Genomic DNA, 23562 nt, shown 5'->3' with positions numbered 1-23562 from the left:
TTCCGTGCGGTTCCCGGAGGTTGCAGGTGGTTGCCGGAGGTTGCATGTAGTGGAAGCAGGTAGGGAGACTGACAAGAACCTCCGGGAACCGCACAGAAACCTTGGGTGGGGCGCAAAGTCTCCAGAGGTTTCCGTTCAGGTTCCCTAAGTTGGACAGGGGCATAAAGCTTTTGTTCCGTGCTAACCAGGCAGCGGAAAGACAATACAAAGATTATAATCGAGCTATTTGGGGTCAAAGAAAGAGCGGTCACGTCGCGGGCCCTGTTTCCACCAATCTTTCCACCACCACGCACAAGAAGCGACAAGACAGACACAATTGTATGCAGATGCTAAGAAGTGTGTTCAGCTCTGGCTGAAGAACTTCTAATCGTGTGTGTGGACTCGATAAGAAAAAGTTCGAACCATTCACGCTGTATAGATACATGATGAGTGAATAACGTTCAGTGGAGGGTAAAGCCAGCAAAGTCCGATCAAGGATAGTCCGAGGGTCATCAATGAGGTAGATAGTAGTTAGGACTGCTCTCTGGTTGTGGTGGGATGATTCAGTTGCCTGATAATAGCTGGGAAGAAACTATCCCTGAATCTGGAGGTGTGCGTTTTCACACTTCTATACCCTTTGCCTGATGGGAGAGGGGAGAAGAGGGAGTGGCCATGGTTGGATCTGAATATGCTGCTGGCTTTGCCTCGTACAGGTTTGTAGGTTAATTGGGAGCAACGAGCGGAGCGGAGAACTGTGTGGGAGCGTGGAAACAACGGGCTCACCACAGACTGGGCAAGGACGAGACTGCAGGAAAGTCAGACTGAGAGTGAAACCTCCACAACGAAGACACTGAAACACAATCCAGTTTTAATCGAAATCACATGAACAGAGTTACATAACAATGTTAAACAGTGGATGTGAAATAGAGGAAGTGGCAATGGCGTACCTCCCAGCGAGAGGTCAGTGTGGGCACTGGGCATTGGCTGGGTCCGGTAGAGCGGCGAGCCACACCTCCCTCCCTCCACAACCTGGGGCAGACTGATACACTGCCATCCGCTCAAGGGCACACACACACACGCACGCACACACACACACACACACACGCACACACACACACATACACACACACACACACACACACACGAACACACACACACACACGCACACACACGCACACACACACACACACGCACACACGCACACACACACGCACACACGCACACACACGCACGCACACACACACACATACACACACACATACACACACACACACACGCACATACACACACATACACACACACGCACACACACACACGCACACACACACATACACACACACGCACACACACACACAGACGCACACACGCACACATACACACACACACACGCACACATACACACACACACACATACACACACACACGCACACACACGCACACACACACATACACACACGCACACACACAGACGCACACACACACGCACGCACACACACGCACACGCCCACACACACACACAGACACAAACATACAGACATACATACACGCACACAGATACACACGCAGACACAGACACACACGCAGAAAGACTCATTGACAAACGCACAGCCACATAGACCCACTAACGCACACATAGACACACACGGCCACATGCCAACACATACATACACGTGCATACACGTACAAAATCACATCCGCACATACATAAACACACATGCAATTGCACGCACGGGCACTCACACTATTGCAGGCATGCACACACAGACACTCACTCACATACACACTCACACTATTGCAGGCATGCACACACACTCACACACACACTCACACACACACTCACACCATTGCAGGCATGCACACACAGACACCCACACACACACACACACACATACAGAGGCATTCATGTTTACAGTGGGCAGATTGCGACACTGTGCCCTTGTCGCTGACATAGATCTTGTCTTAAAAGATACAGCGTGGAAACAGGCCCTTTGGCCCATCGAGTCCACGCCGGCCGTCGATCACACGTTCACACAAATTCTATGACATCCCACTTTTGTATCTACTCCCCACATACTAGGGCCAATATTTAGTTAACCCACAAACATACACGCCTTTCGGATATGGGGCACAAAATGCTGGAGTAAACTCAGCGATCCGAAACGTCACCAATTCCTCCTCTCCAGAGATGCTGCCTGTCCCGCTGAGTTACTCCAGCATTTTGTGTCTATCTTTCATTTAAACCAGCTTCTGCAGTTCTTTCCTGCACATTTCGGATGTGGGAGGTCCACTACTGCACAGAGGGAGCGCCGCGCGGTGGGAGGGGAAGTGTCTTTCGCCCACTAATCCGCTCTGACCTTCTCTGCTCCCGGGGGGTTAGGTGGAAGGGGGGGGGGGGTTAGGTAGGGAGGGGGGGGGGGGGAGCCTGGGGGGGGGGGGGGCGAGGCTAGGGGGATGGTGTTAGGTGGGGTTGGGGTGGGGTGGGTTTTGGGGTGCGTCCCCCCTCGGCTGTGACCCCCCGGGGGCCGGGCTCCCACCCCCTCCGCCTGCACCCACCGCCCCCAGCCCGGCCCCTCCCTCCGCCACGGTGGCCACCAGCTTGCGGAGCACGGGGGTGGTGGGGATGAGAGGCTTCTTGCTGAGGGTGCCGGAGGGCGAGGAGGGGGCGCCCGGGGGGGAGGGAGAGCCCGGGGTCCGGTTGCCCCGCTCCAGTCTGGGGCTGCCGCGCTGCCGCTGGAAGCTGCCGAAGCGCTTCAACATTGCCTGCACCGTCCCGGTCACCACACCGTCGACCGGGACCCGCGACCAGCCTCTGGCGGAACCCCCGCACCCACCCGGGGTGGCAGCAACCGCGCCCTGCCTCACCCTCCCGGCGCTGGCAGAGGGAGAGGGGACACTGGAGGAGGAGGAGGGGTCTCGGGGAGAGGAGGGGTCCGGACTAGAAGGGTCCTGGGGAGAGCAGGGGTCCCTGGAGGTGGAGGGGTCCAGAGAGTAGATGTTCTCCTGGGGCGAGGGATTCCGGGGAGAGGGGGGGTCCCGGGGAGAGGGGATCTCCGCAGCGGGGAGCAGCCGGCTCAGTCTCCACGACAGTTTCCTCTTCCTCGGGGGCTGCGCTGCCGGCTCCTCCCCGTTGGGCGCCACCGACGTCCGGCGCTGCCCCGGGGTGAACCTGGTGCCTTCGGCGAAGGAGACGGACGGCCGCTTGGCTTTGGCGATGCTGGAGGTGCGTGGGATGGGCGTCGGGTCCCAGCCGTCCGCGGGCAGGTAGTTACAGCGGGAGCTCATCTCCTGGAAGCCGCCGCCTGCCGGGCGGGGGACTCCGTCTGTGAGGGACAGAGGCGCAGAGGGTCAACTCCATCCCCTGCCCCACCCCCAGCATTCTCCCGTCCCCTACCCCCTACACACACCCCTGCCGCCACCCACTTCATTGTCCCGTCCCCACCCCCAGCTCCCACCCGGGTACAGTGGGAGGGAGAGAGGGTCTGGGGTGGTGGTGTTGGGGGGGGGGGGGGGGGGGGGAGAAGAGGCGAGGGCAGATGGAGTTAACGGGCGGTGAGAGGGCAGGAGGCAAACGCGAGGGGAGGGAAAGGACAGGAGTCAGAGGAGGGGAGGGGGAAGAGAGAGGGAGGGGGTGGGGCAGGGGAGAGGATGGGACAGGAGAGAGTAAGGGGGAGGAGTAAGGGGAGGGGACGGTTGAGGGAGGGACAAGGGGTTTCGTGGTGGCCTTGTGAGCTCCTGCCCCAGCGATGCCTCGCCCCGCCCTTCCCCACCCCTCACCTTCCATCGGAGGGGTACAGTAGACGGGCCCATCGTCATCCGTCTCGAAGGAGGAGAAGGACGCGGAGTCCCAGGCGGCGGACGGGGAGTCGATGAAGCTGCAGTTGAAGCTGACGTCGGCATCGTGGTGCAGGACTGGGGGAGGCGGGGCACCGTTACACTCCCTCAGACACGCACACGCAAACGGCCCTCTCACCCCCCCCCCCTCTCACTCACCACCCCTCCCCTCCCAATCCCCCTACCCATCCCTCCCCTCTCACTCACCTCGCCACCCCTCCCCTCTCACTCACCACCCCACCCACCCTCCCCTCTCACTCACCACCTGTCCCAATCCCCCCCTCCCCATCCCTCCCCTCTCACTCCCCTCTCACTCGCCTCCCCTCCCCTCTCACTCACCACCCTCCCCTCCCCTCTCACTCACCACCCTTCCCCTCCCAATCCCCCCTCTCCATCCCTCCCCTCTCATTCACCACCCTCCCCTTCCACTCCTCCCCTCACTCCCCTCACTCCCCACCCCCCCGCACCCTCCCATGCCCAACTCCACCTTCCCACACTGCCGCCCTTTCCCACCGCCCCTCCGATGCCAAGCCAATATTGCCCATTGCCCGCTCGCGATGCGTCATCACATCCAATGTAACAGCTACCCGGCCTTCCCAGTTTATGAATGATCACAAAGGTTTTCTCCACATATGCGCCCTAACCTGATGAGTATTTCCAGGATTCTCTGCCTCATTTCAGATTGCCTTGTGAGATGGAAGGAGGCCGTTCGATCCGTCAAGTCTTTGCCATCTCTGAGAGATCCCATTCTCATCATCTCCAGCCCCTTGATGTGTCCGCTCCCCCCCCCCCTCCCAACCTCTGTCACTATCTCCCCCCTCCCCCTCCGATGGTCCAATCACAGCCCCATCCATACCTGTACCCAGTGTCCAATCACAGTCCAGGTGTTCCCCACACCTGTACCCAATGTTCAATCACAGCCCAGGTCTCCCCCACGCCTGTACCAACCCACTCAATGGCGGGCAGGCTGCGGCTCACCTGTGATTTTGGGCAGCTTCTGGTTGCCGAGGGAGAGGCAGGGGGCGGCGGTGCCCAGGTTCGCCAGCACCCCACGCACGTGGTGCTTCATCCTGGCCAGCGGTGCCCGATCTTCATCCACAGCCCTGCACACACAGTGTCTCAATATTTAATAAGAACCCGAGGGGTAGCTTTTTCATGCAAAGGGTATTGGGCGTATGGAACGAGCTGCCAGAGGAGGTAGTTGAGGCAGGTACTATCGCAACATCAAAGAATCAATTAGACAGGTACATGGATAGGAGGGATATGGGCCAAACACAGGCAGGCGGGACTAGTGTAGCTGGGACATGTTGGCCGATGTGGGCAAGGTGGGCCGAAGGGTCTGTTTCCACGCTGTAAGTCTCTATGACTCAAATCGGGGATATATCGTAGGGGGGAGGGGGAAGGGGAAATGATGGGAGGGTCTGTAGTAAAGGTCGGGATTAAGGGAATTGCAAAGAAAATAATTTAGCTGGAGAAATGAAGAGTGGCCAAAATGCTGGAGAAACTCAGCGGGTGAGGCAGCATCTACGGAGCGAAGGAAATAGGCAACGTTTCGGGTCGAAACCCTTCTTCAGACTGATATGAGGGTGGGGCGGGAGGAAGAAAGTAAGAGGTGGAGCCAGAGGGTGGAGGGGGAGCTGAGAAGGGGAGGAGAAAGTAAGGACGACCTGAAATTAGAGAAGCCAATGTTCATACCGTTGGGGTGCAAACTGCCCAAGCGAAATATGAGGTGCTGCTCCTCCAATTTACGGTGGTTCTCACTCTGGTCGTGGAGGAGGCCCAGGACGGAAAGGTCGGATTCGGAATGGGAGGGGGAGTTGAAGTGCTGAACCACCGGGAGATCAGGTAGGTTATTGCGAACCGAGCGGAGGTGTGACCGCCAACCCTACGCTTGGTCTCCCGGTGTAGAGCAGCTGACATCTAGAGCAGCGGATGCAGTAGATGAGGTAACATGAAGAGTAGGATGTGTTTGGGAGTTGTACAAACAACAAGGGCCGAAGAGGGGCGTCACAGGACGGGCAGTCGCTGGGTTACGACAGGGATCCGTTCCTGAGAACTCTTTTGTTTTCCTTATCAATAAGCTTTTATTCAGGACTCCAGGGCCTGAGCTATAGGGAGAGGTTGGGCAGGCTAGGACTTTATGGAGCGCATGAGGCTGAGGGGTGATCTTCTGAAGGTGTATAACATCTTGAGGGGAATTGATAGGGTATTTCCCCCAGAGTAGGAGAATCAAGAACTACACGGCAGAGGTTAAAGATTTAATGGGAACTTGAAGGGTGACTTTCTTTACTCAGAGTTGTATGCAAATGTAAAGAGCTACAGTAACCAGGTACAATAACAACATTTAAAGGACATTTGGATCGGTATATCAATAGGAACGGTTTAGGAAATTGGCCAAACACAGGCAAATGGCTGAGATCATCATAGATTGGGCACCATGGTCAGCATGGACAATTGGGGCCGAAGGGCCAGTTTCCGTGCTGTACTGACTCCGTCACTCTATTCCATAGTCACAATCGACATAACACAACAATAATCAGAACTGATATTCTCTCCGTTTGCAAAACAATTAACCATCAAATGACTCGAGTTGATGAAATGCCCATTGTTGCTAAGAAGGCCTCCCATGCCCCAGTGGGCACCGTGTGCTCCCTCTCCAGGGACACGGGCACGGGTTTAAACCCAAAGAGGGGCAGGCGGTCGGCTTGGGCAGAACCCTCGACTGCCCGCAGCCTGGACCCGTGAATGGCCCCATATTGGCCAGGCCCTGGAACAAACTGAACAAGAAACCCCGCGCTGTACCAGGTGACCAAAACCTAATTGACCGAAACAGCTCAAAACCCAAATCATTTAGTTTAGTTTAGAGATACAGCGCGGAAACCGGCCCTTCGGCCCTTCTGCCCGTGTCCGCGCCGACCTGCGACCCCTCACCCCCCCCCCACACACACCAACACTATCCTACACACACGCACTAGGGACAATTATAATTTTACTTAAGCCAATTAACTTACAAACTTGTACGTCTTTGGAGTGCGGTTGGAAACCGGAGCACCTGGAGAAAATCCATGCATGTCATGGGGAGAACGTGCAAACTCCGTACAGACAGCACCCGTAGTCAGGATCGAACCCGGGTCTCTGGTGCGGTAAGGCAGCAACTCTACCGCTGCACCGCCGAGCAGGTCGGAATTGGACAGAAACAGTGCCCGGGAGAGGCAGTGGAGACCGAGACAGTGGATGCATCAGCCATCATCTTCTAAAATTCAACTGATTCTAGGACGTTCCCCTGATACTTGGCGCTGGGGCGTGGCGGCTCTTTGTGTGCTAGCCAGAGAGCAGGATCTACTACCATCCAATACCATCGCTCGGCTAAATCTCCTTTACGGCGGTAAATCTAGACATCTATATTCTGTACTCTGTGTCTCCCCCTCTGATCTAACTATCGTGTTGGAGTTTGTTTAGTTTGGTTTAGTTTAGAGATACAGCGCGAACTAGTTGTATATTGTCCCACTTTCACATCCTACACACTAGAAGCAATTTAAAGAAGCTAATTAACCTACAAACCCGCGTGTCTGTGGGATGTGACAAGAACACCAGAGCACCCGGAGGAAACCCACGCGGTCACCTGGAGAAGGTACAAACTCCGTACAGACAGCCCCTGAGGACAGGATCGAACCTGGGTCTCGGGTGCTTTAAGGCAGCAGATGTACCGCTGCGCCATCGTGCCGCCCCTGACGATTGTATTGGTGTATATTGGAGCCATTGTGGGTATTACCTGATTGATGATATAGGAAGTTTATTACTGTACCTCGGTGCACGTGACAACAATAAACCGAAACTTACCACCAAGTCCGGCCTCCCACCGCCTCCCCTCCACCCCCAGGACCTGTTTCCCGAGTCTCCCCCCACGGTCACTACTCACCTGCCAGTGGGGTCGTCCGAGTTACGTCCACAGCAGCAGCAGAGGGCACAGAGGAGGAGGAGGAGCAGGAGTAGAGGGAGCAGCACGGCAGCAGTCACCACCCCAGCCTTACCTGGCAATGCGGGGGGAAGAGAAGAGCAGAGTCCGTGAACAGCGCCCTAGAACGGGGAGTATCAGAGAGGGGACCCCGGGGCCGGGGTAGGCAGACCAGCGGGGGGCGGGGGGGTGGGGGGGGGGGGGGGATTAATCTCGGCGTAGTCACTTAACCGGGGGTTAGAGCGTGGATGGTCGGGCTACCATTGAGGATTGACTGGGAGAAACTGCACTGCTCCTGGTCCTTTCTCCCTCTCCCATTCATTCCTAGTTACCTTTGTCGGGGTCAGTATCCTGGAACAGAGTTCCTGTTGGGATTATCCTTCCTCCGGGACCCTGCACTGGGACCCAGGTTCAACACAGGCGCTTCCACACGGCGGGAGTCGGGACCTCCCGTAGCCCATCGTCGCGGGAGCAGAGTGAATCACACAGAGGATTCACCGCCACCTCACCCCACCGCGGGCACCAGCCACTTCTGGCACCGGCTCAACCCCCGTCCGTGCGGGATACCGGGAACTGTGGGAAGCAGATCCTATCCCCCCTATCCCCATACAATGAGGGATACCTGGAAGCACCGGGATCTAATTCAATCCCAGTCTGGTGTGGGATGCAGGAGATGATAGGAGCACAGGGATCAGTTCAATTACAATCCAAAGAGGGATATCTGGATGCACTGGGAACCAGTCGATCCCAATCCAGTGTGGGATACAGGAGAGAGATGGGAGCACCTGGATCTATTCAAATTCCAATCCAAAGAGGGATTTGTGGAAGAGATGGGAGCACTGGGAAGAATCCTTCCAATAGGGATATCTGCGAACACTGGGAATAGTCCAATTCCAATCCAGGCTGGGAAATAAGAGAGAGATGGGAGACGGAAACATACCAATCCCAATCCAAAGAGGGATTTGGGGGGAGATGGGAGCACTGGGAACAATCCAATCCTAATCCAATGCGGGATAATTGGAAGCACTGGGATCCTGCCCGATCCCAATGTAATGTAGGACACGGGAGAGACCTGGGACCAGGCCAGATCCCAGCCTGAGATGGGATACCAGGATAACAAGGAGCAGGACCATCCCCCCTCCCGCCGCCGGCTTCAGGGCCACCCTGGGATGCCGGCCCGTTCCCATCGCCGCAGGACCACTCACTGAGATGGCAGCGTCCGGTGACTTGGTGGCACGAAGTTCCCAGACAGCCGCACGCCGTCGAGCAGTTCACCCCGTGGGTTCCCGCCGGGCAGCTGGAATTACAACTGGAAAACAACAGCAACAGATTCAGGGAGCACCGGGAACAGGTGGGAAACTGGGCAGAGAAGGGAATGGTTTAAAAGCGACCCGAAGGGCAGGTTTCTTTACACAGAGGGTGATGGGGGTGTGGAGTGAGCTGCCAGAGGCAGAGACCTGTACAGACATGACATTGAAAGGACACTTAGACGGGTACATAGACAGGAAAGGTTTGTAGGGATTCGCGGCAGGTGCAGGTATGTGGGACTAGCCCAGACACGCAGCTTGGGTGGTATGGACAGAGTGGGCTGAAGGGCCTGTTTCCTTGCTGTATAACTCTATGATTCCTCAGCCCACAGTGTTGACAGAAATGTTGTGCAGTTACAGAGGGCGTGTCCGTCACTCACTGATGGGCATGAGGGGCGGGTCCCAGGTGTGTACCTGCCCTGTCACTCACCTGTCCCCGGTATATCCAGGGTACGTGGGGAGTGGGACCCAGGCGTGTGTACGTTCATAAGTTACGTTCATAAGTTATAGCGGCAGAATTAGGCCATTCGGCCCATCAAGTCTACATTTCCCTCTCAACCCAATTCTCCTGCCTTCTCCCCACAGCCCCTGATAACCTTACTGATCAGCAATCTGTCAATCTTTGTCTTAAAAATATTCATTAATTTGCCCCCCACAGCCGCCTGTGGCAATGATTTTTACAGATGACAGGGACCTGGTCCTGTGATGGATCACACACATGTCCCTGGTATATGCATGGTAGTGGGGAGTGGGTCCCAGGTGTGTGTACCTGCCCTGTGATGGATCACTCACCTGTCCCCAGTATATCCCACGTCGCAGACACACTCCCCCGTCACATGATGGCATGTTCCATGGTAGCAATCTGCGCAGTGCGATCGGCAGCCTGTCCCATATGTCCCAGGCACGCAGGGGGTGTCACATCTGGTAACAACAAAAGACCGGACACCGTGTGAACAGATGTGGTACTGATCCCAACTACCGCCCGTCCCACAGACCTGCACACGTCCCACGGGGGTAGCACTGGGCACAGTATTGTGGGAGGGGCGGTGAGGGAGCGCCGCGCTGTGGGAGGGGCGGTGAGGGAACGCCGCGCTGTGGGAGGGGCGGCGAGGGAACGCCGCGCTGTGGGGAGGGGGGGGGGGTGAAGGAGCGCCGCGCTGTGGGAGGGGCGGCGAGGGAGCGCCGCGCTGTGGGGAGGGGGGGTGAAGGAGCGCCGCGCTGTGGGAGGGGCGGCGAGGGAACGCCGCGCTGTGGGGAGGGGGGGGTGAAGGAGCGCCGCGCTATTGTACGGGCGGTGAGGGAGGGAGGCGAGGGGTGGGATGGGGAGGCGCTGACGTACCTGGGACCGGTCCAGCCCGGGTTACAGGAGTCACAGTGACCGGTGCGGGGGTGACAGGGTGCCCCGTTCCCGCACACGGGGCATTGTAGGGTGCAGCGGCTTCCATACGACCCAGCGGCGCAGAGCTGGTCGCAGCGATCTCCCTTCCAGCCCCCCTCACACAGAATGCAGGACCCGTTGACAGGTGAGCAGGGATAACCTTCCTTACAGTGGCCACACCTGGGGTAGACATACCACAGTTAACCCCGCCCTACCCCTGCACACCCCCTCAAACTAATCCCAACATTCCCTCCACAGATGCTGCCTGGCCCACCGAGGTTTCGTTTCGTTTCGAGAAACAGGCCCTTCGGCCCATCGAGTCCGCCCTGACCAATGATCCCAGCAGATTAACGCCGTCCTACCCACACTAGGGCCATTTATACCAAGCCAATTAACCTGTACGTCTTTGGAATGTGGGACAAACCCCACGCGGCCACGGGGAGAACGTACAAACTCCGTACAGACACCACTCGTAGTCGGGATCGAACCTGGGTCTCTGTAAATCAGCAACTCTATCGTTGTGCTACCAATCTAGTTACGTATTAAAGTATTTCCTGCCTATGAATACCATCTATCTGCCTGACAGGAACCATTTGACTGAAACTATGTTGAAGAGAAGGGTGCACTCACCTTTCAGTAGCAAATGTATTGGTCAAAATTAATTGGAGTGAAAGTGTAACATTGAGTGGAGAAAGTACACACTACGTACAGACAGCGCCCGTAGAACCCGGGTCTCTGGCGCTGCAAGCGCTGTAAGGCAGCAACTCTACCGCTGCGCCGCCCATCTATCTATACATAACTACATAATCGCCCGGTTCTATATTAGTTCTATAGACGAGCTCTATATTATCCCACTTTCTCATTAATTCCCTACACACCAGGGTCAATTTACAGAAGCCAATTGAACTACAAACCCGCACCTCTTCGGGATGTAGGCGGAAACCCAAGCACCCGAAGGAAACTCACGGTAAGGTATTCTACACCGACTTTAGTGGAGTGCTCTCGACTAGGTCCCTCGGGGTAGGCTGGTCCAGAAGATTGAGACACAATGACGGTGGATTCAAAATGTTCATGGCCATAAAAAGGAGGGTAGTTATCGAGAGGTGTTAGTCACACCAGTTGTGTTCCACCGGGATCAATTTGTTTGTGAGATATACAAAAGATAAGGACGAAAAATGTAGGTAGGTTGATTACTAAGCTCGCAGATGACAAGAAAATAGTGGGAGTTGTGGATAGTGAGGAAGGTTGTCAAGGGAAACAGCAGAATATAGATCCATTGGAAAAGTGGGTGGAGAAACGGTAGATGGAATATCATCTGGAGAAGCATGAAGTGGCCCTTGTGGCTAAGGGGATCAGAGGGTATGGCGAGAAGGCAGGTACGGGATACTGAGTTGGATGATCAGCCATGATCATATTGAATGGCGGTGCAGGCTCGAAGGGCCGAATGGCCTACTCCTGCACCTAATTTCTATGTTTCTATGTTGCACTTGGAGAGGTCAAATGTAAGGGTAAAGTGTACAATTAATGGCAGCATGTACAAAGGGAAATTGGGATTGAAGTCTATAGTTCCCTGAGAATGGCAACACATGAGGATAGAGGTGATAAAGAAAACACGACATGGTCAGGGCATTAAATATAAAAGTAGGGAACTCAGGGTGCAGTTGTAAACAAAGGCCACATTTGGAGTATTGAATGCATTTATGGTCATCCCATTAACAAGAAGGATGTGGAGAAGGTGGCCACGAGGTTTACCAGTATAATGCCTGGATTTGATGGCATTAACTATATAAACTTGGAAGGGCTGGGGAGGGAGCAAGGGGGAGGATTGTTTTCTCCGGAACACATGGTTGAGCGAGAATTGATAGAGGTATATAAAAGTATGAGAGGCAGAGATGGGGTTGAGAGTCTGAACCATTTTCCGCTTAGGTGCAAATGTCAAGGACTAGAGGGAATAGTAGAGGGCCTGTGCCACTTTGCGATTTTATCGACGACTGCGGGCGTCAGCTTCACAAGTTCCAGGACCTCAACAGCGACAACATAGGACAGCAATACAACATCCTGCGACCGCACAGACGTCAAACAACGACAGCCGAAGTCAACATACGTCCACCCGCGACACAATACGGCAAGATACGACAGGCTGCGTGACTGTCTACGACATCTGAGGACAGCAGGTGAACGCATGATGACGGGTGATGACGCAGGCTGTCGCAAAATGCCTGCCCTGTCACACTTTCACTCCGATTAATTTTGGTCAATACATTTGCTTCTGAAAGGTGAGTGCACCCTTCTCTTCAACATAGTTTCAGTCAAATGGTTCATGTCAGGCAGATAGATGGGGCCCTGTATAAAATCACGAGAGGAATAGATCGGGTAGATGCACGGAGTCTCTTGCCCAGAGTAGTGGACTCGAGGACCAGAGGACATAGGTTCAAGTTGAAGGGGAAAATATTTAATAGGAATCTGAGCGGTAACTTTTTCACATAAAGGGCGGTTGGTATATGAAACAAGCTGCCAGAAGAGGCAGTTGAGGCAGGGACTATCCCAATGTTTAAGAAACAGTTACGCAGGTACATGGATAAGGCAGGTTTGGACGGATAGGGATCAAACGCAGCCTGGTGGGACTAATGTAGCTGGGACATGTTGGCCGGTGTGGGCAAGTTGGGCTGAAGGGCCTGTTTCCACTCTGTAAAAGACTATGGCACTAAGAGGGTTTCCTGAAACAGTGGATATTCCAAATAGAGGAGGGAGCATACTTGTCATTGTATTGAGAAACAAGCCTGGTCTGGCCACTATTGACTCTTTGCAGCATCTGCAATAAACAACTGCATGAACAACAGCAGAAATGCAGCAGATTGCGCAGTTGACATGCATCGCGGGCTGCCGCCGGCTGTCCATACCTGTTCCTGCAGTCTTGGCCGTAGAGGCCGGCGACGCATGTCTCGCTGCAAAGGCGGCCCTGGTAGCCAAGGAGACAGGTGCAGAGGCCGGTGCTAGGGTGGCACTGTCCATGGTGGCAGAGGCACCGCTGGTCACACAGGGCGCCCCACCAGCCCTGGCCACATTGGCACTCGCCAATGGGCTGTGTGCAGGGCGAGGGGCCACAGTAACAGGGGATGTTGCACCTCTTGCCCCAGTAACCAGAGGAGCAGTTGCAGTGGCCGGTCCGCGGGTCGCACAGCGAGTTGGCCGGGTGGCAGTGACAGGGCCTGGAGCAGTTGGCACCCCACCAGCCCGTCTCGCAGCGGCACTGCCCATTCCTCGCGTCGCAGCGGCCCCGCACACACCCACACCTGCGGCCGCAGCCCGGGCCCCAGCGGTCCGGGTTACAGGTGCACCTTCCCGACGTGGCGTCACATCTGCCGTGGGGGTGACACGGGCACGACTCACGGCAGTCCGGACCCCAGAACTGGTCCGGGCAGCCTGCGGGTATAACACACAAGCTGCTGAGCACACTCTGTCCATGGGAACAGAAACACACACTGTCTGGCCTGTTACACACACACACTGTCCGGCCTGTTACACACACACACACACTGCCCGGCCTATCACACACACACACACACACACACACACACACACACACACACACACACACACACACACACACACACACACACACACACACACACACACACACACACACACACACGCCTGTTGATGTTTAGTAGAGAGTAGAGTGTTTAATTTGTTCATGATATATGTATTTTTATTTCTATTTATTTTTTACTGCACACTGAATGGACACTGGTTGAGCAACGTTTTTTTGTTTCCTCTGGGTATGTGAGTACTCAGAAAAATGACAATAAAGATATACTATACTATACACACACACACACACACACTGCCCGGCCTGTTACACACACACACACACACACACACACACACACACACACACAGACACACACACACACACACACACACACACACACACACACACGCATAGTGCCAGGCCCGCCACACGTACACACACACAGACACACACACACACTCACACGGGCACACGCATAGACACACTGTCCTGGGGAACAACACGGCACACTGCTCGACTATTACATGTACACACACAGGCATGCACACACACACACATGGTCACACATGGACATGCACACACACAGAGGCACAAACTGGGGCACATATGGGCACACACACACACATGAGAAACAGCACCACACACTGTATACACACACACACACACACACACACACACACACACACACACACACACACACGGTGGGGTGTGGGTGGGCGTGGTAGAGTGGGGTGGGGGTGGGGTTAGAGTGGGGTGTGGGGTGGGTGGGGCGGGTGTGGGGTGGGAATGGGGTGTTGTACAGTGGGGTGGGGTGGAGCAGGGTCGGGTGAATTGGACAGTACCCTAGCTTGGGATACTATCCGTGGGGTGGGTGAGGTAGTCATGTCATAAGTGATAAGAGTAGAATTAGTTCATTCGGCCCATCAAGTCTACTCGGCCAATCAATCATGGAGATCTATCGCTCCTAACCCCATTCTCCTGCCTCTTCCCTATAACCGCTGACACCTGTACTAATCAAGAATCCAGCTATCTCTGCCAAAAATGGGGAGGGGGTGGGTGGTGTGGAGTAGTGGGAGGTGGGACAGACTGGGGTCACACAGGGCAATGGTGACCTGTGGTACTCACGGGTTACGCAGTTGGCTCCGAAGTATCCGTGTGGACATCGACACACGCCGGGACGGACACACATCTCTCCCGTCCGGCAGCTCCCCGCTCCGGCACACACCGCTGGGGGAGAGAGCCACACCGACATCACACTGGGTCATAGACGTCTGCACCGCTCACCGAGCAACCAACGAGGAACAGTATCGCCCCTCCCACAGCGCGGCGCTCCCTCACCGCCCCTCCCACAGCGCGGCACTCATTCACCGCCCCTCCCTCACCGCCCCATCCTCACCACCCCTCCCACAGCGCGGCGCTCCTTCACCGCCCCTCCCACAGCACGGCACTCCCTCGCCGCCCCTCCCACAGCACGGCACTCCCTCACCGCCCCATCCTCACCACCCCTCCCACAGCGCGGCACTCCCTCACCGCCTCTCCCTCAGCGTCCCTCCCTCACCACCCCTGCCACAGAATGGTACTCCCTCACCGACCCTCCCTCACCGCCCCGCCCACGGTAAGCACCTACCGATGCTGCAGGAGTTCCCCTGCTGTCTCCATCCCGCACAACAGCCCAGCGGTAGATCAGCACTAGGAGACAAGCAAAGCACGGTGAATGCCGACGTGTGGCCTGGTCACTCCGCCCCTGCTCTCTCTCCCGGCCCTGCACCTATCCATTCAAGGGTTGTCTGAGACCTACTGTATGTGATGAGTTTGGGCATCCACGGGCAAGGGCTGTTACCTAGGCGCCGAGGACTAGATCTCTACGTAGTAGATTTTGATAATTATATGACATGTCAATCTGTTATCTGACCAACACTAACAAATATAGTGGTGAAGATGCAACCAAACGGACTGATCTGTGATAGTCAGCGTGGGTTTGTGCAGGGGAAATAGCATCTCACAAATTTGATTGAGACATTTGAAGAGATGACGGAGAGGTTTGAGGAGGGCTGTGTGGTTGACCTAATCTACCTGGACAAGGTGCCACGTGGCTAGTCCAGAAGGTTAGATCACATTGGATGCTGAGTGAGATAAATTTGATACCAGGTTGTTTTAACGGTACGGTACGAGCAAGAGGGTGGTAGTGGAGGTGTGTTCTTCAGATTGAAAGCCTGTGATCAGTGATCTGCAGGAGAGATCGGTGCCGGGGCCTTTATTATACGAGGTACAGTAAAATATTTATTTTGCATGCAGATCAGGAAGGCTATCCCGGTAAAAAGCACAATCCTCAATACACAACAGGCCATTGTCAATTTGCACGAGGCGCTGTTTTGACGACATTTATGTAGGTGGCAATGATTAGTAGGTTTGCAATGACATCAAACTGGTATCGTGAGCAGAAGGTTGTCTGAGCTTACAACAGGGATGGGCAAAGGAATACCAGATGGAATTTAACTCAGGCAAGTGTGAAGTGATGTAATTTTAAGAAGTTATACCAAGCCAGGACATACACACGGAAGAAGGGTCTCGACCCCGAAACGTGTCTGAAGAAGGGTCTCGACCCAAAATGTCACCCATTCCTTCTCTCCAGAGATGCTGCCTGTTCCAATGAGTTACTCCAGCTTTTTTTGTGTCATGCACATTGAATGGCAGGCCCTGTGGAGTGTTATTGGATAATGAGAACCTGTGATACAATTATGTACTGTAAGTGAAAGTGGCCACACAGGTAGACAGAGTGGTGAAGAAGGGGCAAGGTATGTCTGCTTTCATTGCCTTCACTTGGAGTTGGGTGGTCATGTTACAGTTATACAAATCATTAATTAGCTGGGCTGCACTTGGAGCTTTGTGAGAATCTCTGGTCGCAACACCGTTGGGAGGTTATGATTAAACTAGAGAATTCAGAAGAGATTCTCAAGAGCGTTCCTGGCACTGAAGGGCTTGAGTTATACGGGGAGATTGGAAAGGCTGGGACTGTTTCCCTGGAATGAAGGAAACTGTGGAGTAACTTTTTTGAAGTTTATAAAATAAGAAAGGGCATATATAGGGTTGTTTTCCGAGTCTAAAACTAGAGGGAATACATTTAAAATGAGAGGGGGAATGTTTAAGAGAGATGAGGAATGGTGGAACGAGCTGCCAGAAGACGTGGTAGATGCGGGTACAATTACTATGTATGGAAGACGTTTACACGTGGATAGGACAGGTTTACAGGGTCTTAGGCCAAACATGGGCAAATGGGTTTACAGTGCATCTTGGTCGTCCGAAGGGTGTGGGGGGGGGTTGCGCTGGGGGGCGACCGCACCCCCCCCCCGAGTAAGAAAAAAACCCAGAATTTTCTTTTTTAACCGGAGCACAATCAGCGTTTCCACTTTCTCGGAAATCGCCCGTAAATGCTTGTTCCGGCCGCTGGGGGGAGAAAATAATGCGCCCATCCGCGCCTGCGCAGTTGGGGAAGCGACGCAAAATGACGCCGTCTCTCCGCGCGTGCGCAGTGGGCTCGGGCGGGATCAGACCGCCATTTGTGCTTCACCCATTGAGCTCGATGCCTCGCGTCTACTCCAGGTAAGTAGTGGAGGTGGTGGTGGTGGAGGTGGGTGAGGTGGTGGTGGTGGAAGTGGAGGTGGTGGAGGTGGTGGTGGAGGTGGAGGTGGAGGTGGAGGTGGTGGAGGTGGTGGAGGTGGTGGAGGTGGTGGAGGTGGAGGTGGAGGTGGTGGTGGTGGTGGTGGAGGTGGAGGTGGTGGAGGTGGAGGTGGAAGTGGAGGTGGAGGTGGAGGTGGTGGAGGTGGAGGTGGTGGAGGTGGAGGTGGTGGTGGTGGAAGTGGAAGTGGTGGTGGTGGAGGTGGAGGTGGTGGAGGTGGAGGTGGAAGTGGAGGTGGAGGTGGTGGTGGTGGTGGAAGTGGAGGAGGTGGAGGAGGTGGATGTGGTGGTGGAGGAGGTGGAGGTGTCTTCCAGCCCGCCCCGTCCAGCGTTTCCATCCGCAGCGTCGGAGCCTCGCCAACGGCCAGCCTGGCGACCAGGAGACCGTCTTCCCGTCGCCGGGCGGGAGCGGCTGTAACCCCAACACCAGAAGCCGCTGCGGTGGGGCCCGCTACCCTCGCCTCCCCCCGCCGCCGGGGCCCAAGCCATCTTCTGCCCACGCCACCCCCGCTGGGTCCACACCACCTTCATCTCCCCCCCCCCGCCAGAAAGAGGGGGGGATGTGAGAGGGGAAGGGGGAGGGAGAGAGGGGAAGGGAAGGGAGAGAGAGAGATGGGGAGGGGAGAGGGAAAGGGGGAATATCTTTAATGAGTGTAAAATTGAGGTAGGTTTTAGAGCTATTATATTTATTCCTCATGAATAATATCAAATAATATCACACAATTTAAACTGCTTTCTTTGCCTTGAAAACAACACTGAAAAATATGAATTCGAAAGTTTGTGACTCTTTTTGCAGCATATTTTTAATATAATTTGAATATCACAAAAATCTGCATGTTTTCAGGGTCAGCATGGATCTGTCCGCAGTAATGCAGCAGTCCGTTGATGATGTTGCTGCTGAGGAGGGGCCACATAAGCATCAAGCCTATAGCCTAATCGTTAAAGAGTTAAAAGATAGCCTAATCAATAAAGAGCTGAGAAGAGGAATCAGAGCTGCCAAGGAAAGGTACTCTGAGAAGTTGAGGAGCAAGTTCTCAGCTAGTGACTCTTCTTCAGTTTGGAACGGCATGCAATAAATCATCAGTTATAAGAGGAAAGCCCCCCGCATTTTGGACAATCGTCAGCTGACGAACGACCCTGAAACCCCCTCCCCAACAAACACAGCCAGACCCCAGTCTGCAAAGAATGGACCCTGCACCCTCTCCTTCCCATTCACCACTTCACACCTACTTAAGGCAAGACTCCAGTATGAAAAGAGTGGACCCTTTCCCACCCCAACCAACACTTCACACCCACTCACAGCCTGACAAAGACTGGGCCCTTCTACACCCACCCCACTCCAATCACCACTTCACACCCAATTACTCATTTTTAACCAGTCCCTGCAAAGATGTACTGTCCCTGCCTGCTTCAAAGTCTCCACTATTGTCCCTGTACCTAAAAAGGCATGGATTACTGGTCTTAACGACTACAGGCTTGTCGCACTGACCTCTGTAGTCATGAAGACCCTTGCAAGACTTGTGCTGACCAAGCTGAAAAATATCACAATCCCCCTGCTGGACCCTCTGCATTTTGCATATTGGGCCAATAGATCTGTGGATGACGCAGTCAATCTGGGCCTGCACTTCATCCCCCAGCATCTAGACCGCCAGGAGACCTATGCGAGGATTTTGTTTGTTGATTTTAGCTCTGCATTCAACCATTGTGCCAGAGCTACTATGCTCCAAACTTTCTGAGTTGACTGTGCCTGAACCCTTCTGTTGGTGGATCACCAGCTTTCTGACAGACAGGAAGCAGCATGTGAGGTGGGAAAGCATATCTCGGTCCCGCAAACGCTTAGCATAGGAGCACCGCAAGATGTGTACTCTCCCCTCTCCTCTACTCTCTCTACACCAATGACTGCATCTCCACAGACACCTCTGTCAAGCTTCTCAAGTTTGCAGATGACACAACCCTGATTGGACTGATCCAGGATGGGGATATCCGTACTCTTTTCAGTTTGACATCTTTCCTATAACATGGTGCCCAGAACTGAACACAATATTCTAAATGCAGTCTCACCAACGTCTTATACAACTGCAACATGACCTCCCAACTTCTATACTCAATACTCTGACTGATGAAGGCCAAAGTGCCAAAATACTTTTTGATCACCTGGCTAATTGATCCAGATCCTGCTGCAATCTTTCACAACCACCTTCACTATTTGCAAATCCACTCACTTCTATATCATCAGCAAACTTGCAAATCGGGCCTTGTTCTGTGACGTTTCACAGAGTGCTGGAGTAACTCAGCCGGTCAGGCTGAGTATAGAAGTTGGGAGGTCATGTTGCAGTTGCATAAGAAGTTGGTGAGGCCGCAGTCAGAGTATTGTATTCAGTTCTGGGCACCATGTTATAGGAAAGATGTCATCAAACTGGAAAGGGTACAGTGAAGATTTACGAGGATGTTACCAGGACTAGAGGGCCAGCGCTATAGGGAGAGGTTGAGTAGGCTGGGACTCTATTCCATGGAGCACAGGAGGATGAGGGATGATCTAATAGAGGTGTATAAAATCATGATTTGAATAGATATGGCCCAACTTGCCCACACCGACCATCATGTCCCATGTAAACTAGTCCCACTCACACGCGTTTTGTCAATATAACCATCTAAATCTGTCCTATCCATGTACGTGTCCAAATGTCTTTTAAACAGTAGGATAGTCCCAGCCTTAACTACCTCCTCTGGCAGCTTGTTCCATACATCCACCCTTTGTGTGAAAAAGCTACTTCTCAGATTCCTATTAATTTCTGAAATATTGGTCATAAATTTGATGCAAAAATGTTCCAAAATGAGGTTCAGAGAGCATCTAAAACCCCTGAGTTTCCACGGCCCTTAAGCGGGCCCTGGACCCCGGCATCGAGAGACTTCACGCTTCGCGCTCGTGATGTGCACAGCGCGCACATTATTTCACATTAAATTTTTTGTAATCCTGTCATGCCACCACCATTTTTGAAAAGCTTTGTACGGGCCTGTGTATAGGCATCTAGGTTGACATGGACGTGTTGGACCAAAGGGCCTATTCCATGCTGCATGATCCTAAGCCTCAATGTCAGAATCTAAATCTTTCAACAATTAAACTGCGTGGTACTCAGTTTCTTACCATCGCTTCCCCCGTTTAGTTTTGTTTAGTTTGGAGATACGGAGTGGAAATAGGCCCGAAGGCCCACCAGGTCCGTGCCAAACAGCGACCACGTACACTCACACTGTCCTGCACATGAAGGACAATTTACAATTTACAGAAGCCAATTAACCTACAAACCTGCATGTCTTTAGAATGTGGGAAGAGACCGAAGAACCCAAAGAAAATCCACATGGTCGCAAGGAGAACATGCAAACTCCGTACAGACAGCACCTGCGGTCAGGATCGAATCTGGGCCTCTGGCGCTGTGAGGCAGCAGCTCTACCGCCGCGCCACTGTGCAGCCCTTGTTTCTTGAACGAAGAACAAACTGATGAAGGTACTCAGCAAGCCAGGCAGCATCTGTGGAGGCAGTGGGAAAGTCAACGTTTCGGGATGAGACCCTGCATCAGGACTATTGTTGACCACCCCTCTGCCTACACAGATGCTGCCTGACAGGCTGAGTTTGCCTGTTGCTGCATATTTCACTGTCTGCCCACAGTTTACATAGAGACAAGCTGATGTTAGGGGTGAGAGTTCAGTGTCATGCACCCCGTTCAATGGGAAACAAACATCCCTGGACAAGGTGGAACATTATGGGCCAGCATTGGGAGTCATGGCAGTGGGATCTCGATGTGCCGGGGTGAGGGAACACACAGGAGACAGGCAGAGGCAGGTACACCAAGACACACACAGAACACAGAACTGTACAGCACAGGAACAGGCCCTTCAGCCCACAACATCCGTGCCGAACATGACCTCAAGTTAAACTAATCTCCCCTGCCTGCACAATTACTTTAGACTTTAGAGATACAGCAGCAAACAGGCCCTTTGACCCACACGTGGGCCAAATACCAAGTGACAGTACATGGTGAAAAGGAATCCCCAGGAGGAGATCGATAAGCACCAGAGGGCATGTTTCCCACTGTCCGATAAATCACAACCTAACCTTTACAGTGACACGGGTCTGGTGATCAACCCGTACACTAGCACTACCTACACAATGGCACCCATTTACAATTTACAGAAGCCAATTGACTTACCAACCTGTATGTCTTTGAAGTGTGGGGGGAAATCGGAGCACCTGGATAAAACCCACTCGGTTACGGGGAGAACGTACAAACTCAGCACAACACCAGTAGCCAGGATCGAATCTGGGTCTCTGGCGCTCTAAGGCAGGAACTCAAGCTCTGCGCCACTATACTGTACATTAATACATATCCATATCCACATCCCTCCATTCCCTGCTGATCCATGTGCCTATCCAACCGCCTCTTAAACACCACTATCATATCTACCTCCACCACCACCCCTGGCAGTGCGCTCCAGGCACCCATCACTCTACGAGTAAAAAACATGTTTCATACATACCATTTATACTTTGTCCCCCTTACCTTAAAGCTACACCGTCTAGTCTTTGACAGTTCCACACAAGGAGAAGGGTGCCTTCCATTCATGCCACCCACAATTTAAAAAACTTCTACCAGTTCTCCCCTCAGCCTCAGACTCTCCAGGGAAAACAATCCAAGTTTGTCCAATCTCTCCTTATGGCTGTGCCTCTCATAGTTTTACATACTTCTCCCAGCAGAGGAAAGGCAGAGATTGATCAGACCAGATTCAGCAGCCCAGCGGGCGGGAGGGAGGGAGGGGGTCGCCGAGACTCGGAACACAAGCAGGTGATGGATTACCTTGCTGAACGACAGACGTTGGCTCCATCAGGGTCGAGTGGTGGAAGGACGGAGGTGTACGTCAGTGGGAACACACTGAGCAGCAGGAAGAGGGTGCCCATGTCAGGAGGGTGAGAGCTTGGGCACGGGACTCCCGGCCTGGACTAGCCAGCTCCGTCCCCCCCCCCCTGCCCTGTGCTGCTGCCACCAGCAGCAGGCTCTGTCCTGTCCCTCTGACTGGCTCCGATCCGGATGTCACAGCCTGGCTTCCTTGCCGGAATTGAGGCTTTTTACTCGGGAAGTTGGTGGGGGCAGGGAGGCAGTTCCTGCTATTCAGTTCCTCAGGAACAAAGGGAATCGACGGTGGAGAGCAGATGTTTGTGTTGGAGGGATGCTTCTAATGGAGGGACAATCGACAGACAATTCCGCGGTCACCCCACCCTGAGCAAGTCCATTCAGCCCATCCACTCCTGCTGCTGCCCATGTGAATGACGTAAGAAATTGTGGAAATATGGAGTCAGTTGCAGTGCGGCGCTCCCTCACCGCCCCTCCCACAGCTCGGCGCTCCATCTCCACCCCTCCCACGGGTCAGGCCTGTGCATCTTACCCTGGTGGCCAGCCCTGCCCTCTGTGCTCCAGTGACTGACATCTTGGCTACTCTGTGCCACTCTGGGTGGGGTTGGAACTCTGCTGGTGCTGGTAAAAGAGGGCTCTCCTTGAAGCAGGATCTTGAGCAGAACCAGTCTGTATCCATCCTTTTAATAAAGGTGAGGGTGTTGTCTCAGTCTCTGGCTGAGTCCAGAGACAGATAGAGTCTAGCAGTTATGAGGCAACGGAATCATCCTACCACAACCAGAGAGCAGTCCTGATCTACTATCTACCTCATTGGTCAACCTCAGACTATCCTTGATCGGACTTTGCTGGCTTTACCTTGTACTAAACGTTATTCCCTGATCATGTCTCTATACACTGTAAATGGCTCAATTGGAACCATGTATTGTCATTCTGCTGACTGGATAGTAAGCAAAAAAGCCTTTCACTGTACCTTGGTACACGTGACAATAAACTAAACTGTA

General features: G+C 53.8%; 1 protein-coding gene across 1 annotated transcript; it reads right to left on the bottom strand.

Moving 5' to 3' along the window:
• Positions 1-2436: 2436 nt before the first annotated feature.
• Positions 2437-22732, bottom strand: scarf1 (scavenger receptor class F member 1). Its single transcript, XM_033046375.1, has 11 exons — positions 22508-22732; positions 15610-15671; positions 15108-15209; positions 13351-13873; positions 10412-10630; positions 9865-9993; positions 8971-9074; positions 7730-7841; positions 4789-4913; positions 3754-3888; positions 2437-3299 (listed from the first exon to the last, which is right to left on the bottom strand). Exons 1-11 carry the CDS (start codon positions 22606-22608, stop codon positions 2437-2439), a joined length of 2475 nt encoding a protein of 824 aa, XP_032902266.1. The 5' UTR covers positions 22609-22732.
• Between the last annotated feature and the right edge of the window lie 830 nt (positions 22733-23562).

Source organism: Amblyraja radiata, chromosome 28 (assembly GCF_010909765.2).
Source record: "Amblyraja radiata isolate CabotCenter1 chromosome 28, sAmbRad1.1.pri, whole genome shotgun sequence".
NCBI lineage: Eukaryota > Metazoa > Chordata > Chondrichthyes > Rajiformes > Rajidae > Amblyraja > Amblyraja radiata.
This window is presented reverse-complemented; position numbering and strand designations above follow the sequence as displayed.